At 46.2% G+C, this 17,778-nt stretch overlaps 1 protein-coding gene across 1 annotated transcript in view; it reads left to right on the top strand.

The window, feature by feature from the left end:
* LOC138528535 (folate receptor alpha-like) overlaps positions 1-16,270 on the top strand; it is a 121,054-nt gene extending 104,784 nt beyond the window's left edge. Inside the window, exons 4-5 of the mRNA XM_069640292.1 lie at positions 3,281-3,416; positions 15,180-16,270. Coding sequence (XP_069496393.1) covers positions 3,281-3,416; positions 15,180-15,454 — 411 coding nt within the window. The 3' untranslated portion in view covers positions 15,455-16,270. The remainder of the gene's footprint in view (positions 1-3,280; positions 3,417-15,179) is intronic.
* The last annotated feature ends 1,508 nt before the right edge of the window (positions 16,271-17,778 follow it).

Below are 17,778 nucleotides of genomic sequence, written 5' to 3'. Positions count from 1 at the left end.
CATGTAACGCCAGCTGAACCAAGAAGGAACAGCAGTGGAAATTCTTCTGGGTGAACAGTCACTTTACGGTTTAGTTTTGGTCTCTCACACACGCACATGCAGTGGAGCACACAACACAGCGTCTCAGACAGAAGTCCTACCCAGGCTACTAGACCACGTTTCCTTGATGCCAGGCACATAGCCAGCCCCTGGCCTTTCAGGGTTCCATCAATTATCAGTAAAGTACACTGTGAAGCCCTTCTCCCCCAGTATGGGTAGCCCCTCATCCTCTTATAGAAACACTTGGGACTGCCAAAACAAATGGGGAGGTTCGATTAATGCTTTTAACACCGCTACCAACCAGCTGCTTTTGTGTGGCTCTCTAATGGCACAGACAGACTAAAACACGATGGAACGGAAACAACCATGCGGAACTGCCGCTGGCAATGGCCAATACCAACACCTTTCCCCGTCCTAGTTGTGTTCATGTGTGTAAGAATGCCACAAACGAAGAGTGCATCAAGTCCACCATCGCAAGGAAGGGCCGCCCAGGGTCATTAACAACTGATGTCACAACTGATGTCACAGAAAGGCACCGCCACCGTTTGCCAACTCAAGAGTACTCCAGTGCAAACGGCAATTTGCTGGCAACTGGGGTATGAAAAGTCGAGGGCCCCAGTCCTGGATTATGGCAAGATCTTTGCTGCAAGTGCATTAACCCCATGAGCTCCCTAAGGTCTACATTCCTAGAAACACAAATGGCAACAGATTGGATGCAGGCCCAGAAACATTGGCTAAAGGTCAATACATTGGCCATTGGAGTGAAGGTCATTTATAAAAACAAAAACAAAAAAACTCCATTCTGAAAACGTGGTGCGCAAGCGCTCGGGACTGGTGTTCACAAACCTATGACACACCATTGGGAAATGGGCTCCTGAGTGCCACAGACACAACTGGAGCTGTGCTGTGTCATGCCCAGTTGAGTGACCAACTCAAGGACTGGGCACAGATTACAGAATTACACTTCACTTACTTTAGGTACTGTAGTAGCTGAGGAGGTCTCTCTCCCCCGATCAGGATGAGCACGCGTCGCTGCCTGGCTTCTCCTTAGTTATGGAAAAATGAAGGCTGAGGCTGCGCAGCAGTGCACTGCGCAGGGGCACGTGCAGTTTGTTCCCCTGCCTGGGCATGTTCCAAATGCACAGGCACGGGGCACGCATGAGCGAGCAGCAGAAGTGCTTGTTTTAGCCTGCTGCAGACCGTCTGCAGAAGAAGTTAACTTGTACTTTTGCACACACGCTGACATGACAGCTGCTGCCTGCAGACATATTTTTATACGCTACATAGATAAAGGTTTGGGGGGGATAAATGCCCTTATGTCCCCCCACTCTATGAATAGGGTGCATCAGCACTCTATTGTTCCAAAATGCGCTCCGCTGCCGCGGGCGCATTGACCAACAATGAGGCGCCTGCCGCCACTATGCCAGCTCGGGGGAGCCCTTGAAAGACTCCCCCGAGCTGGCATGGGGCTAACGGTGCCTTTTGTTGGTGAAGGCGCCCGCGGTGGTGGGGCGCATTTGGTGTCAATCGGGTGCTGAGCACCCGAATGACATTGAATGCGCCCGCCTGCTGCGCCTTCTCCTGCTACGCCAGCTTGGGGGAGCCCTTGAAAGACTCCCACGAGCTGGCGTGGCGGGGGCTGATGGCGCCCTGGGGGTGCGGCGCCCCGGGGGTGCAGCGCCCCGGGCGGTCGCCAGGCTCGCCCATCGCCCGCCTAGGGCCGGGCCTGGCCAGAGGGTACAAAATTTAAATTCAAATGAGAAATAATCCAGGGCGGCCATTTTGTACATACTTGCCAATGTTCTTGGTATAAACATCTGATATGTTGATTACCTCGTCCCCAGGGACGTCATTTGGAGGTCGCCAGAGGTCGCAACTGTGACCTGAGGTCTCCCTTGCGACCTCTGTGGTCACCCTTGCGAGCTCTAGAAAAAAAAAGTGCTTTTGTTTTGTTTTTTTGTAATGTAAGCTCATGGGCTGTGGCCAGCACCATGTGGCTCTTTCGTTCTGGTGTGGCGGGCTTTCTTGTTCAAGCCCCTTAAAAATAAGAAGAAAAAGAAGAAAAGGAGTGACACAAGTGTAACACTTTCAGCACTGACCCTAAATAAGAGAGATTAGGAATACCAAATGTGTCTATCTCGAATTCTATGCAATAATCGCTAGACTCATTAAAGGTTTATTTCAGGCACACTTCAGGGGGTGAGTCACCGATTTAGTCTGTTCTTAAACGCCTCAACTCAGCCTTTAATCCTTCTGAGGTCGATAAATGAGTACCAACACAGTTTGGTTGATATTGGGTGTATATTTTTTCCATATAAAGTGCTTAAGCATAAGTGCTATATAATAACACATCATTATCATTTGGTCGTGGACGTCTGCTTGCATTCACAGTAATTTGGTAATATGGGCCTATATACGCTGATCTTAACGATACATATGGTGATCCATTCTTGTATGAAATGTACATCACATTATAGCGATATCATAACCATATTTTTAGTAGTGTACAATGCTATGTGATGGCACTTACTGTTTTGTCAACGGGTGAATGGTTGCGTTCCATTGCATCCCACGATATCACTTCGGGTTGGGGCCAAATGACATCACTTCCTGTGATGTCACCAGGGGTCAAGGGTCGTTTGATGTCACTTCCGCCACCCCTGGCATTTTGGCGAAATGACGTCCCTGCCCCTGCTCATCCCCCACCAAAAAATGTTTTTGTTTTCTTACTGGCCCATGCGCTCCCCACACTGTTGATCACCTCCAACCGAAGAAGTCCATGGAAAGGCGGTGATCTGGTGAATGCTGCATATTTTTCTTCCGTCCGTTTCCACGGCAACACTAAACACCTGCTACATGAACTCTTTTCTGCTGGTATTAGCACCTTGTTACTGGTGCCCATCTGCTTTGCTTGGATGACTGTTTTACGAATACCTCTAACATTGAAATATTGAGATGATCTGAAATGGCAAACGTTTTTCAATTGGATAAATTCTGCTTATTCCAATCAGTTCTGGGGTGTGTGTGGGGGGGTGCGCGGGCAGTTCATCCTATTGTGAAATGATTCTTAAATTGTAAAACGTTGGTTGAATGAGTTGTGTGTTGCATTAGTGTGAAGTCCTTGGCCCTGTAAAGCTGCATTTGGGCTCCAGTAGTGGCCGTTTCCCGCCCCATTAAGAATTTCTTCAGTTCTTTGCGTCTCCTGAATGTGGCTTTTGCTGACCTGACCTCTGTTGTGCAGGTGGACAGTAGCTGGCGAAAGGAGCGGATTCTCAATGTCCCGCTCTGCAAGGAGGACTGCGAAACCTGGTGGGAGGACTGCAAGCTGGACCACACCTGCAAAGAGAACTGGCACACCGGCTGGAACTGGACAACCGGTGAGTGAGCAGGTGGGACTGCGCGGGCACGCGGCTCTCACTGGAGGATGGAGCATTTGCAATTTAAAGATTCCTCCTTTTTTAAATGTCTCTAAAACCTATTGAAACTTTCGTTACATAATATTGGGATTAATAAGTGGAGAATTAAATTTATGTTCACCAGTACATGCAGTGAAACATCAAGGGACGCATATCCTGCAAGATTGGACCTCTATGGAAACCGGTTCTGTGGTCAAGGAAATCCTACCCCGAACCTCAATTTGAAGGGGAAGGAGTTAACTTTTGCTGCATCACAACCTTCTTAATTTACTTAACTTTCATACTGGATGATACGGGGGTCTTCGTAAATGTTCGAACACCACAGGCATATCCCTGAAAGAGGAACTAACTATACAAAATGTCACTTTTTGGGAAGATCACCCTTCCTTGACTCCTTGACTCTTGTTAGAATTTTCCAACTACCATGCATTTATGATTACCATTGCTTTGAGTCCCACCTATACCCTATGCACGTCCTGAATCCTGACTGAACATCTACATTGGAATATCTTAATTTATAGTCCATACAACCAGCCATCACTCAATTTATCGTTTCGGCTAAATCCTAAAATCTCCCAGGAGGTCCATGGGCTGCAGTTAGTTTACAGCACATGTCTCCTAACCTATCAAAATGTAATGAGCATCCTAGGGGTGAGCCAGGGAGTGGCGGGAGGGCCACTGGACAGCGGGTGACTGTTTGGTGTGGCTTACTGCTTCACTCGTTGCCTGGCTCCTACGCCTTGTGCTTACAAATCTCTGAAATTGGGGGGTGAGTCAATGGGGGGGGGGGGGGATGGGGGAGCCTCAGAACATAAGCTTATTGCTGGGTCAAGGTTCTTGAAGTCCTCAAGGGTTTTGCACCCATGTATGCCCCCGTCAGTTTCCAGCTTCAGTCTGCCTACCCCTGACAAATGGGCAAGCAACATCTTACTACTTTAGCTTCATGGCCCTATAATGGAGCTGGTGACTTGATATGATAGGTTATTTATAACGCGCTTAATACCCAGAGGTTTGTAAGCGCGGACCCGGAGATCTAACCTGTAGTGCTCTGTCGTCTTGCTTCCAAGGCGAGCTTTGTGCCCCTGAGCTATCCTCCCGAGACAATTGGTTAATTAAGGGACTTAAGAATTCACTTGACCTTCTTCCTCAAAGTGGTTGGAGGAGTGAAGACTCAAAAAGTCAGCGAGGTGGTTGAGCAATTAAGTAGTGGGGTTCTAAGCACAGGTGGCGAGCAGGCAGAAACAAAGTTGTGATGGCTGGAAGATTTAACATTAATTTGAAACCTCTGGTAACTGCTCTAGGCTACCCTCCAGACCATCCTCCAACTGCCAAGCCCTTACAGAAAGGGGAAAGACCCTATGCAAATTAGGCTTAGTCCAGCCCGAACTGCTAGGTCACGTCCCTTCTGCACGAGACCACAAGCATCCCCAGACATGTTTTCGGCCTTGTTGGGTCTCCTCAGTGAGGAGTAGCTTGGGTCTGTAGCGCCAGCAGGCACGGGACCCATGTTTGGGCAGATCCATCCCACTGTGGGGTGACAAACCAAAAACAAAGAGTTGATGGCCGTAAGGTTTAGAATTAATCTTAAACCTCTGGCATTGTTCTGGGCAACCCTTCAGACCATCGTTCTTCGCCTGCCAAGCCATTACAGAAGGGAAAAGACCATATGCAAATCAGGATTGGTCCGTCCAAGTGGTGAGCAGGCGCAGGTTAGGTGTTAAAGGAACAGTAAAGAGAAAGAGGCAAGCTGAGCTTCCATAAGATTAGGGGAGGAGCAGCAGGTGCACCTTTGCAGTCCACGATAATACAGACCTAGGCCGCACTTAATAAAGGAGGGACTATTTTAAGAGGGGACACAGACCTGTGTGCCCTCATTCTCAATTTTTTTTTCTTCACTTATTCTCTAGAGCACTATGCAAGCTACTTTATGCTGTTCAGTTGTGTGGTAAATCGTGTTAATTGGCGCAATAAACATTAATTGATAAGGTACTGGGACTGCATGAGTTGGTCTCCCACATTGATTCTTGAGTCACAGCAGGTGAATCGGCTGAAACTTATTGGCTATTGAAGACTTGCTTATGATTTCCACCACAAAACATCCAGGAGCTTAATGGAGTAATTCAACTGACTGATTAACACCACGGCAACCGTGATCACCGATGGTTATCGCTTGGTTTAGTGTCCCCGTTTTTAATGCATCCCACCATTGTATGCTTGCGGTTCCCAGGGTGCTCTGGCGAGAACCTAAGGTGGCAGTCGACCCTTTATAAAACCACTAGCTACAATCACTGTGGTGGTAATTTGTATTGGGGTTCCTGTGATGAAGGCCACCTAGAAAATAGTTGTGTTTTGAGCTGATTTCTAGATTTCCAAATAGTGAACCGTGATGGATAATCTGCGATTGCATATTCGAAGACCAAGTGCAAAATTAGTTTCTCCGAGATGGGTTGTACTGACCACCAAGATATTAGTACCACCAAGATATTAGTGTGTACATTTGTAGCGGCAATGCTAGTTAGTGGCACTAGTGCCATGGGTTCCTCTAAAGATGAAAATGGTATCTTTGATGTGGGGGCTATGTGATTCCACTCTTGAAGCAAAAATGATAGTATCCTGGTGATGTCTCAGTATCCTGGCCCATCCCGGTGCATCTCTTGCATGTTGTCCCATAGTTGTAATGCAGAGAAAAAAGAAATTGGGACTATCGAGACTGTAGGGGAAATTTGCTTGACTTCACTAGAGCCATCTTTCCTGCTACTGGGGAGTAATGCATCAAGACGTCCAAGGAACAGTCTGGCAGCAGGAGAACCCCCACCCCTCCTTCAGACCACACCCATCCCCACACACACCAACATCCAGCAGGGACGCACTGCATGGATTTTAACCAGTACCATCGCTCCTGTTGCCTATGGGCAAAATAATAAATGTACCAAGCGCCAGTCTCCTCTGGAAGGAAAGGGAACGTGCCCCAACCATTCCCTCACAGCCTAGTAGTGTTCCTTCACTCCGCAAGAAACCCAGAGTGGAGAAACTCCCTTTCCAGCCACCAGTTGGCCCCCAGGACCATGCATATTAAACTGTATAGAGCCCTAGGCAATAAAAGCACTGGAAACCCCAAATTGAAATTACAGGAGGGGCAGGGGTGAGCAGACCAAAGAAGCTTGGAGCCCTTTGCCCTGTAAACCAAGTTCAAGCCAGGAAGAGAGAAAGACGCACTCGTCAAACAGATGATGGAAGAACATGCCATGAATCCAAGATGGCCACCGGTCCTTTTTAAAGGCATGTTTCCGTAGTCCGGAACTACAGAGAATTGCAACCAATTAGATCCTGGCAAAGGTGCACCTGATTGGCCCAGCCCATCAGAGGGCTGATATTGATTCAAGACTGGACAAAGGGAGCGTTGTTGATTCTATCCCGGGCGATGGGAAGTAGGAGTGTAGAGTGGTAAGGAGGGGTGCAGTGGTGGTAGAGCTGTTGGCATAGCCATAGGACCAGTGCAAGCTGAGAAGCCAGAGCCAAATAACCCATAGTTATCCGAGGAGTCATAGCTGGCCAAGTAGCCTTAGACCACAGAAGGGCCTGGGACAGTAAGAAGGCCTGGTTCCTGAAGGGGATCTGGTTTAAGGGTAAGAACTGAATTATATTACTTGGAGAAGGTGGAAAAAGGCAAGATGACTCTCATGATGGGAAGGGCACTATATTTCGTAACCAGGAGAGAACAAAAGAGCAAGAGAGGGGGAAAGTGTACTTTAACACTTGACTTGACCTGAACTGTGGGCATTACATATTTGGATCAAGAAGATCAGTGCTATACATGATCCTTCTGGGGTGGACTACAAACGGCGAGCAACACGCGACTACTCTTTGAAGTGGACATATGGCAAAGAAGCGGCTGGGCGTTCAATCCCCGAGGCTGTGACCTTTTTAGAGAAGCTGTGTGAGCCCAGTAACCCATGATTGGATTAGTCCAGAATCCTGACACCGATTTAGAGGCTTGTTTGTGTAGTAGATATACCCACACTGCATACATGTTTAGCCCAACTCCTTCATATGTGTAGAACCAGCATGAAGAGCACTGAGTCTGAGATTGTGTAGTAGATTGGGGCGCCTGCGGCAGACCACTATACCGAGCAGATATGGAATACTGCCACATTTATATTTTTACCCAGTCCTGATGACCTATGCTTAGTTCGGAGATGAAGATCAGTTTTTCTTGTGGTTAAACGCTTAGTCCCTGTAGGTAATTACCCCAACCCCATTTTGTAGGATGTTTTAATCGTGTGACATCTAATTCGGGGGGGATTTTCCAACAACCCCAAATTGGGTGGGCACAATGTTCATTTGAGAAAGTAATTTTAATGCACCTGGGACCCTCGATTTAACAATATTGATTTTCCTACACCCTCAAACACACAGGGCTGTACATGTCTATTTCATAAAACAAATAGAAATAACAATCCATTTAAATGTAACCAAATATGCATCTATGCGATTCAGGTATCAGTTGTTACTACAATGCAGAATGATCAATAAACTGTTGCATAACTTTGCTATGCTACAATCACTTGAAATGGACTTTATGAACAACTACTTTACATTAATTGTCAAGACGTGTGATACACTTCTAGTGGCCAGTTTGGTTACTTTTTCTTTTTTGGTGATTTTCTGTGTTCTGGCGAAAGTTGGTCGGTTTCATATTCGCACTGAAACAGACAAAATGCACAGGAATCATGTCCCCCGTAAAAGAGTCCTAATATAGACCAGAAATGTTGAGAAAGAATTTGAATTGACTGGTACCCGCTCTGCACAACCCCCGCTCCAAAACCTGCATCCACCACTGCCATCGGAAGGGAACTGCCCTCTAGGCCCATAAATTCAATACCAGGATATCCCAATATGGTGGATATTGCTTTGCTTCTAGGCCCATCATCACAAAAGGTTTTGGTGCTCTGTTCTCCTATCAACAAATTTTTGTCCTGTAAACTTTAGCTTAACATGCAAGATCCATGATTTCACAAGCAGTACTTTCTCTAGCGGATGTCTGCAGTGCCTTTGGTTACGCTTCAGGCGACATGGCTGGTTTATCGCCAACCAACCAATCAATCTATATCGGGAATAGAAAGATGTTCCTAGATGCTACTTTTGCTAGTATGCATTCCATGATCCTGCCTGCACACACCTTGCTATGAACTGCTGCTCAAGTTTAATATGCATGTTCTAACTTTTGCTGTTAAGTAAACCTAATTGTGTTCTGAGCACTCTAAGACCTGCATATATTGAGCCATTCAAAAAGTATTCTTCACCCACATGACCATATCGCTTCCATCCAGTCCTACTCACAAATGCTGCTTGTACAAGCATCACGAGATTACCTTAGTTTCTAATCACAACTGATCCTATACCTTGACATGTCGGGTGGAGAGCATGGTGGGCATGACCACGCTGAGCAGCACGGCTTCAAAACCTGGTTTTTAGAGGCAGACTTTGGCATGAAGCACAATATAAGAGCCCAATTATTATTTGTTTTAATTTTAATGATGGTTTATATAGATTTTCAGCCCTGCTTCCAGCACAGTGGTTTGATAAAACATTATTCTTCAGACATGAAACATTGGCTTCCAAAGTCAGAGTGGAGTCCATTCTTGTTTGTTTGTTCATTTATTAGGCGCACCAGACTCGTAAGTAAAAGGGCGCAACGACAAGGAGATGCAAGGCTTACATAGTTACGTATACATAGGTTACAGAATTTACATATCACAAGATGAACAATTTTGCATGACTACAGGATATATACAATATGAACAATAGGACTGAGGCAAAGGTACATGCACTAAGGATATAAGCTTATATGGTTACATATACACAGGCTGCAATATTTGCCATTTACAATATTTACAAAAGGAATATAGCAGTATATACTGTTTCTTAATTACAGGATAGTGTCCTCGGGGAGAGGGAAATGGGAGGCTAAGGGTTGGAGGCAGTGATGTGTTTTATTAAGTTTTTTCTGAAGAGTGGGTATGGTTGGTCGGCTCTCAGCTCCTGGGGCAGTGAATTCCAGCTTTTGGCTGCCTTAACAGTGAAGCCATTACCCCTGATGTTAGTAAGTTTGTATTTGGGGATATTCAGGCAATTGGTGTTCCCACTTCTAGTTGGTCTGAGAGAGGTTCCTCTCTGAAATTTGTCTATAAGGTAACTAGGGGCCGCATTGTTCAAGGCTTTATGTGTCAAGGAGAGTGTTTTTAGAAGTATTTTATTGGACGTGGAGAGCCATTTGTGTTGACGTCTCAAGGCAGAAATGTGGGTTTTCTTGTTTATGCCAAGGGCTGCTCTTAAAGCGTTATTCTGTAACGTTTGGAGCTTTTGAATGGTAGATTTGTTAGCCCCAATGTAGAGGACATTGCAATAGTCGATTCTAGAGATTATAAGGGCTCTAGCCAGGATCAGACAGCTATTGTCAGAGAGGAACGGTTTACCAGCTCTAAGAAGTTTGCATGTGTAAGCAGTTGCCGAGGTAAGGGATTTGACCTGCTTGTCAAAGGATAGTGCGGAATCCAAGTAAAATCCCAAGGTTTTTACTTCCTTGGAGACTTTAATAGTATTGCCGTCAATATTGAAAGATGAATATTCTTGACCTAATTTTTTGATATTGGCCTGCGATCCCAGTATTATTAGTTCAGTCTTATCATCGTTCAAGCATAGGCCGTGAGTGGCCATCCATGCTTGGATGATGAGGTAAACCTTGTTCACCAGGCCCATGTCCGTACCGTAATCCCCAGAAAGTGGTAGGAGAATCTGAGTATCATCTGCATAGTTAGTGTAGGTGACACCCAGCTGGTCCAGATCGTCGAACAGTGGCTTAGTGAAGATGTTGTAGAGGGTAGGCGAGACGCAGGATCCTTGGGGGACACCACATAGGATGGGTGTAGGATCGGCCGATGCTGAGGGGGAGAAGACTCTCATGGTCCTCTCACTCAGGAAGGACTCGATCCACTTGATGGCGTCCGTGGAGAAGTGAGCTGCAGAGTCAAGGTGCCGACATAAGACCTTATGGTTGACTAGGTCGAATGCAGCGGAGAGGTCGAGTAGGAGCAGGAGTACTGTCCTTCCTTTGTCTCTCAACTCGTCTATTTGGGACTTGAGGTCAATTAGGGCAGTCTCTGTTCCGTGCAGTGGACGGAAGCCAGATTGTCTGTTGCCCAGGAGTTTGTGCAATTCTAAATGCTTCTGAATTTGAGTGTAGGCGGCCTTATCCAATATTTTTAATAAGAATGAGACTGTGATAATAAGCCGGTAGTTTGTAGGAATGAGGGGATCAAGTGTCTGTTTTTTGAGGAGTGGTAGCACCCAGGATTGCTTGAGGTTGGCAGGTATCGTACCTGTAGCAAATGAGGCATTTATCAGTTTGGTTATAAATGGGGAGAGTTCTCTAGCAGCATCTTTTATTAGCTGTGCAGGGCAGATATCGCCTTTGCAGTTTGAGGGCTTCAAAGATAGGATAATTTTTTCTACCTCTAGGATGGACATTTTAGAGAAGTGGAATGTAGTGTTGTGTGCCGGTGGTGGCTCATTGGGCTGGGGAGTGTTAGGCGAGTGCAGTAAGTTTAGGGTCTTCTTTTTTAGTTGAATTTTATTTTGAAGTGTGTCAATTTTATGCGCTAAGGCTTGTTGTACGTCTGTACACCAGGATTTGTCCTTGGTGCAGACATCTGGGATAGCAATAGGGGACTCAAGTTCTTTGATAATGCAGAAGAGTTCTTTCATGCTTGAGTTTGAATTAGCAATACGTTTGTCGTAGGAGTCGCGTTTTGCTTGGCAGATTGCCTTTTTGTAATGTGAGGAGAGTGCAGTTAATTTAGCTTTATTCTCACTAGAGGGGCAAAGTCTCCACTTTGTTTCACTTTTGTTCTTTAAGGTGCGAAGGTCTTTGAGTTGTGGGGTGAACCATTTGTTTAGGTGGGCTATGGCTTTGCTCAGTTTGATGGGAGCAATTTTATCCAATGTGGTGAGCATGATATTGTTAAATTCCTGAACTAGGCTGCTGGGTTAGAGATTATCAGGCAGTGCGTTGACCGTAGGCAGTATGGCGGGGATGATTTTTTCTACCGTAATGCTTTTATTGCTTCTGGTTGGGCATGGTGGCGCTCGTGGTGGAGCCAGTGGAGTGGGTCTGACGGTGGATAAGAGAAAGGTGATCAGAGAATGGTCTGTCCAGGCTAAAGGCAGGATGGAAGTAATAGTGGCAGCGCAGTTAAGGTCCGCTACCCAGTCCAATAGTCTCCCTTTAAGGTGTGTGGGTGTAGTGACTTTTTGGGTGAGGCCTAGTGCTTTGATCGTGTTGGCTATTTCTGTGGCATTTTTGGTCGTTGAATCCTAAGTTGAAGTCACCTAATATAAGTAGTTGTGTGGTAGGTTTCAGGTTGTTCATGATTATATTATGCAAGTCGTCCTCAAAGGTACCAAGAGGGCCAGGTGGTCTGTATATAAGGTGTATGGTAATGGATTGCGAATTGTTTATCTGAATTTTGCTCGTGAGGGTTTCACATGATTGTAGAGGCTGGGTAGGGGCTAGTCTGAGACCAAGAGCCGTTTTAGAAATAATAGCAATGCCACCGCCTCATGCATTATCACGGTCTTGTCTGATTATGGTGTAGCCATCAGGGACAGCTAGCATGAGGGCAGGTCCTGCTGCATTATGGAGCCAGGTTTCCGTAATTGCAAGATAATCCAGGCTCCCTTCCGTAATTAAATCGGCAATATCCGTAGCGTGAGCGACTAGGGATCTAGCATTAAGGAGCGCTCCCTTGAGGGGGGGGGGCTTCAGGAGTTTTGTTGGCTCGGATGCATTTGTCTACAGTGGGGCAAACTTTAGGTTGGAGGTTATTAAGCTGGAGGGTGTTCACATTCAAGGTAGAAGTTTGAATCGGCCATTTGGATTGTCTGGGCAATCGTGGGCTGGGTTTGTAGTTAGTTTTAAGGTTGAAGGCCGGAAGGGCTCTTCTCAGTGGTTCGTGTAGTTTGGCTAATCTTGCGCAGAGTCTGTTTCTATTTGGTGTGGTGCAAGGTAGGGAGGCATAGGGCATTGTTACTTGGGCCTTGCAGAATGTAGAGAGATTAGGTTGCATAGCGTTAGTAGCGAGTTGGCAAAAGTTTGAGGTAGGTGTTAGTGACTGATCGATGTGATCTTGACTACTAGGGACAACCTGTGTGACTGTGGCCATGATACAGAGTAGTAGTGCTGGGTATAGCATCCTTCCAGTTCCAGTGGCAGGAGAATGTAGTCTAATGGCGACCATAGGGCACAACACAGGGCTCAGCATAGGTCAGATGTGGTCTAATGGCGAACAAAGGGCACAACACAGGGCTCAGCATAGGTCAGATGTTGTCTAATGGCGACCATAGGGCACAACACAGGGCTCAGCATAGGTCAGATGTGGTCTAAAGGCGACCATGGGGCACGACACAAGGCACAACATGAGGTAAATAGCGACCAAAGGACCAAATGGGTCAAATGTGGTCTAATGGCGACCAAAGGGCCAAATGGGTCAAAAGTGGTCTAGTGGCGACCAGGGGGCACAACACTGGGCTCAGCATAGGATAAATGTGGTCTGATGGCGACCCTAGGGCACAGCACAGGCACAACATGAGGCAAGTAGTGACCAAAGGGCACAACATAGGTCTCAGCAGAGGTTAAATGTGGTCTAATGGCGACCAAGGGGCACAGCACCTTCACACATTACATTAAATGTGCCTCACTTGCAGAACCATTTCTAAAAGATTTCTCACTGTGTGTGACGGGGCCACATTAGAACTGGTTCTAAGATACAAGCATCAAAAGTATTACTTTTTGATTATTTTGATATTTAACAAGATTCTACAAGACCGATTTGGTCAAGGACCATTCACCAAACCACTAATTCTAGAAAGTATGTGTTTGCGGTGCCCTTGTTTTATGGAGGTATCTGGTCAGCCTGGGGAGGGGGAATGGAGAGCTTGTAGGGTTTGTTCAGGAGCCCTTGAAATTATGTGGGAAACCTCTGCTTTTGAGCTGAAAACAGTAGACCAGGGCTTGTGATGTAAGGCATGGTTGGGTCTGCGGCCATAATGGCCATGTTGAGTTTTTGCTTTTAATCCTATTAGTTTGCAACGCTACTGCATTACTTTAGCCTCCATTTTACATCATTCAATTTTGTGAAATCTCTAGGCAGTTCAATGATCACATGTATGTAATGCTGACCAGGCTAATCGGGTGGCGTCTTGGTACAGGGTAGGGAACTGGATGGTGGCGCCCCAACTACAAGAGACCATGGTTTACCCCACTTGCAACACAGTAGTGTGTCCAGCATGACCATAAAGCCTTAGATGCTAAATACTTGGAAAAAATCAGGATAATTCTAATTCCAGTTCATCTCTGGAACTGCAGCAGCCAAAGGGAAACCAGCACTAGGCTAGGATGGATCTCTCCATAACCTCAAAGTTCAGTCTGACGTTTGATTGGATGGCAGTGATGACCCAACTGTTGCATTTTTGTAGAGCCCACGTTCACTCCATTGGGGCATCTTGGTGCTGATAATAGATGTTGGTTACCCAACTCAATGGCACTCATTGTATCGACTCCAGAGAATGAAGGACTAAGTGACCTGTCAGGATTTGAACTGTGACCATGAGGTGAAACACAGATTGCTATAGTGGGTGCACTAGTTCATCAATCCACAGACCATGCTTGACGATCAGATGGCAGTCTCGCTCACCCGCTGCTCAGATCCTTGTGCACATCTCTTCCAGCGGCGAACCATCCTGGCTCTACCACCGCTCTTGTAGAGTAAGCCTGGAGTCTGGGTGTGATATTTGGTCTGCTTTCTCTTCATCCCCAGGTTGTTCAAGTGGCCAAGAGTGTCCATTACATCCTTTGAGTATCAACAAAACCGCTCCTCTTGTTGGTACAGGCTGTGGTAGTATGCAGGATTCAATACACTGTTTTAATAACTGGGCAAATATAAACCATATGACGGGTGTGGGGGGGATTCCAAGCATTGCAAAATAGGGCTCTTCCTACAATCCTACCTGACTGGAAGTGTGGCCATGTCTCATATATTTGGAAGCCAATTCAAGGTGACCCAAGCTTGTCTGCTCACACTGACACACACATGCAAAATGGTCCCAAGTATGATTCTGACCTACTTTTCTAACTTGGTGGGAGACGTATGGCCAGCTTGATCACTGCACTCTGTAACCTTCATCTGGTTTCAATAGTGCAGGTACCTATACAGGCTGTATCTCTTGTGCAGAGCATTTTGCAGGCAGACTCCCTTTACCCTAACATCATTTGAGAATGTTCTGTTTTATAAAAACTTACAACTGACTAAACCAGCTCCTTTAGTAAATTCGTCTTGGTGTACTGTATTTTAGCCCTGGATTGTAATCTGCAGTTACTAGGTTTGTACATGTGAAATGTGTGCTATACCCTTGTTGTGGCAGCACCTTAAAGCTAAATATATGTATGCACTCCTAGTGCTGAATAAAATGTTTTGATACTACACCTTGAATTGGTACCAAACAAAAGCAAAGTTAGTGTTGATAGAATAGGCCCTTGTGCTACTAGCCTTTAGCCAAACTATAACTACACTTCAAATGGTGGGTCCTAACTATGAAACCGTCAAAGAGACATGCCTTTGTCTCAGCCACACATTGCCTAACCTCCTTTTTTCTTTCACTTCTTTGTAGGAACAAACCTTTGTCCGCAAGGAACCAGTTGTGTGAAGTTCACCGACATGTTTCCAAAGCCAGCGGATCTTTGTGAGAAGATTTGGAGTAATTCTTACAAGTACACTACCGACCAGCGTGGCAGTGGGCGCTGCATGCAAATGTGGTTTGAGGCCGGCAATAACCCCAATGTCAAAGTCGCAGAGTTCTTTGCCAAATCCCTAGGCCAAGCCACCTCCAGCCACCTCACTATCCCGGTTCTAGTGGTGGCTCTGCTGCTGAGCTGCGTTATTTAGGGGCAATACTTACCTGCGCTTATTTTTCTAATTTACATTAATATGGGTTGGCAGAGCGTCAAATCCAAGGCCCTATTGCTTCTCTTACACAATGGTCAGTGATCGCAGTAAATCACCGAACAGCATGATGCATGTTGCCCACTCGTTTTGTCCATCTTTTCAGACCATTTCTCTACCTTACACATGCATAAAGGAAAATCGTGATTGTGAAGACTCGACACGTTGATGTCGTACATGTCAACTGTCGCAAGAGTTAGTTTGGGATAGCCTTAGTTATTATGGTTATTAATTATCTTGCTATAAAACCAGGATTAAACTTGCTCTATTTGTCTAAGCAGAGTGTTTGAAAACAGAAGGGTCTTCCAATCGGGCAACGACTGTGGCCAAGAGGAAGCCAAGGTGATCGGGCCGATATCAAAGTGAAGAGTCGTGACTATTGAATCAATTTGGTTAATTCTCGTGATCAAAATGTATTCAACGGCACATAAAGCTCCTAGACCGCAGTGTTGACAATAATGTACAGGAACACTCTGAAGTGGAGAAATGAAGAATTGTTGGCAGGATAAGGAGGCAACTGCGATGTCCCAAAGCCAAGTTGTATATAGGACCTCGCTGTTGTACAGCAGTTTGCGGGATTTGATCGATTGCGCACTGAGCAGTTTTCTGTTAACACAACCCTTCTTTAAGGGAGTGTTGACATTACACTGACTTCAAAATGTAGATATCTGCTTGGTGGCGAAGGATTGCTTTTGGATATTCCTACAACCTTACCTCTTTTAATGTTTTGAGACCTCAATAAAATTCTTTAATTTCAAATGGTTGGCATCGTTGATTTACTGGTTTTAATTTATAGATTGAGCAGCATCAGTGGGCATGAGTTTTTAATCTGGTCCATGTACGCAGTGTGTGAGCTTCCAGTGATCCTATAATCCCTTTTTGAAATTGTTTACCCCTCCTCAACCGTTTTCCTTACTTGAGTGATGCAACAAAAAGCATGGATTTGGTGTCTGTGAACAGCTGTAGGCTTATGCATCTGTGTGTACACCGGTGTGGGAGTTATGGCTTGCGACGGCACGGAGCAGCACTTGGAGGCCAAAGCATAGGAGCAACCTGAGGGTGAGGGTAATTTGCGTCGGACAGAAAATGAGCACCAAAGGCGAGTTGTAGCAGCACAGAGGGTGCCTTTGTGACAGAACTCGAGCATTGAGCGCTAAATTGAGGCAGAACTGGGTCAGGAAGAACTTGGGCAACAAGCAGCAGTGTTTTACAGGGGCAATGCCAGCACATATTGAGACCAGGCACATGATTTTCCTTGGGCACAAGCAGCCTGTAAATGAGTTTACAGAAGTAATGCTAGCCAATACTGTTGGGGCAAGCCTTGTGATTTTCCCTTGGCACAGCCAACATGAGTGGCCACCACTGGCTTGTTGTCTTACAATAGGCTACATGAGTGTCCTTGGGTGGTCTGACACTGTCACATTAGAAGAGCCACATGCAGAGCTGTTTGTACTCTGAGGGTAAGGGATGCACACACATGCTGTTATAAGCTACTTGGAGTAGGATACACGGGCAATGTAACTGAACGGAGGCACATGAACCATGTGTATCGAAGACCTCTATGGAATTCCGAGGTGTAGTCTGGTGCCATGTGACCAGGAAAACCACTCCTCCCCACCCCCTGACTTCGAAAATGGTGGACCAGGGTTTTAGCCCCCTCCACCCCCTCCCCGCCCCCTCCACTCATTGAAGGCCAGGAATGAAAAGGCAGGGCTCCAATCTTGGGAAGAAAAGGAAGTCCTACCACCTGCATTTCAGAATCAAGAAACAAGTGAGCAAACTAAGTGGACAAAGAGGGACTGTGGCTAAAAAGGTGGGGAACTCGGCACAGCACCAGGACCGGGGGAAAACCAACCCCAGAGATTATTGCTAAATTGGAGTAATTCAAAGCCCTATATGATGGCTTTGAGTGGGGAGGAGGGTGGTCCAGGAGTAAATAAGGAGGTGCCAGAAAGCTACAGGTGGAGAGAACGGTGTGCCTGCAGAGGACTGTACTGCCTTACTCCCCCAAAGCAAAAATTTAAAGGAGGAAATTTGCCAGCTTGCCGAGGCCCATAATCTGTCTCTGATAGAGGCCAGAGAGAGAGAGCGAGAGAACAATTTGCCACAATCTTACTGAGGGCTATAGTACAGCCTGTCGCAAGAGCCAATGACCAGAAAGAGAGACGGAGCTTGCGGAGGGGTCAGGCAAAGGAGGGTGACCCAAGGCTAGTTCCTGAGAACATGGTATGACCGGTTTCCTACCAAGAGGAAAGAAATACTTATTG

The sequence above is a fragment of the Ambystoma mexicanum genome, chromosome 7q, assembly GCF_040938575.1.
Source record: "Ambystoma mexicanum isolate Mex_15411 chromosome 7q, UKY_AmexF1_1, whole genome shotgun sequence".
NCBI classification, from domain to species: domain Eukaryota; kingdom Metazoa; phylum Chordata; class Amphibia; order Caudata; family Ambystomatidae; genus Ambystoma; species Ambystoma mexicanum.
Note: the sequence above shows the minus strand (reverse complement) of the source record. Positions and strands in the feature narration are given on the sequence as shown.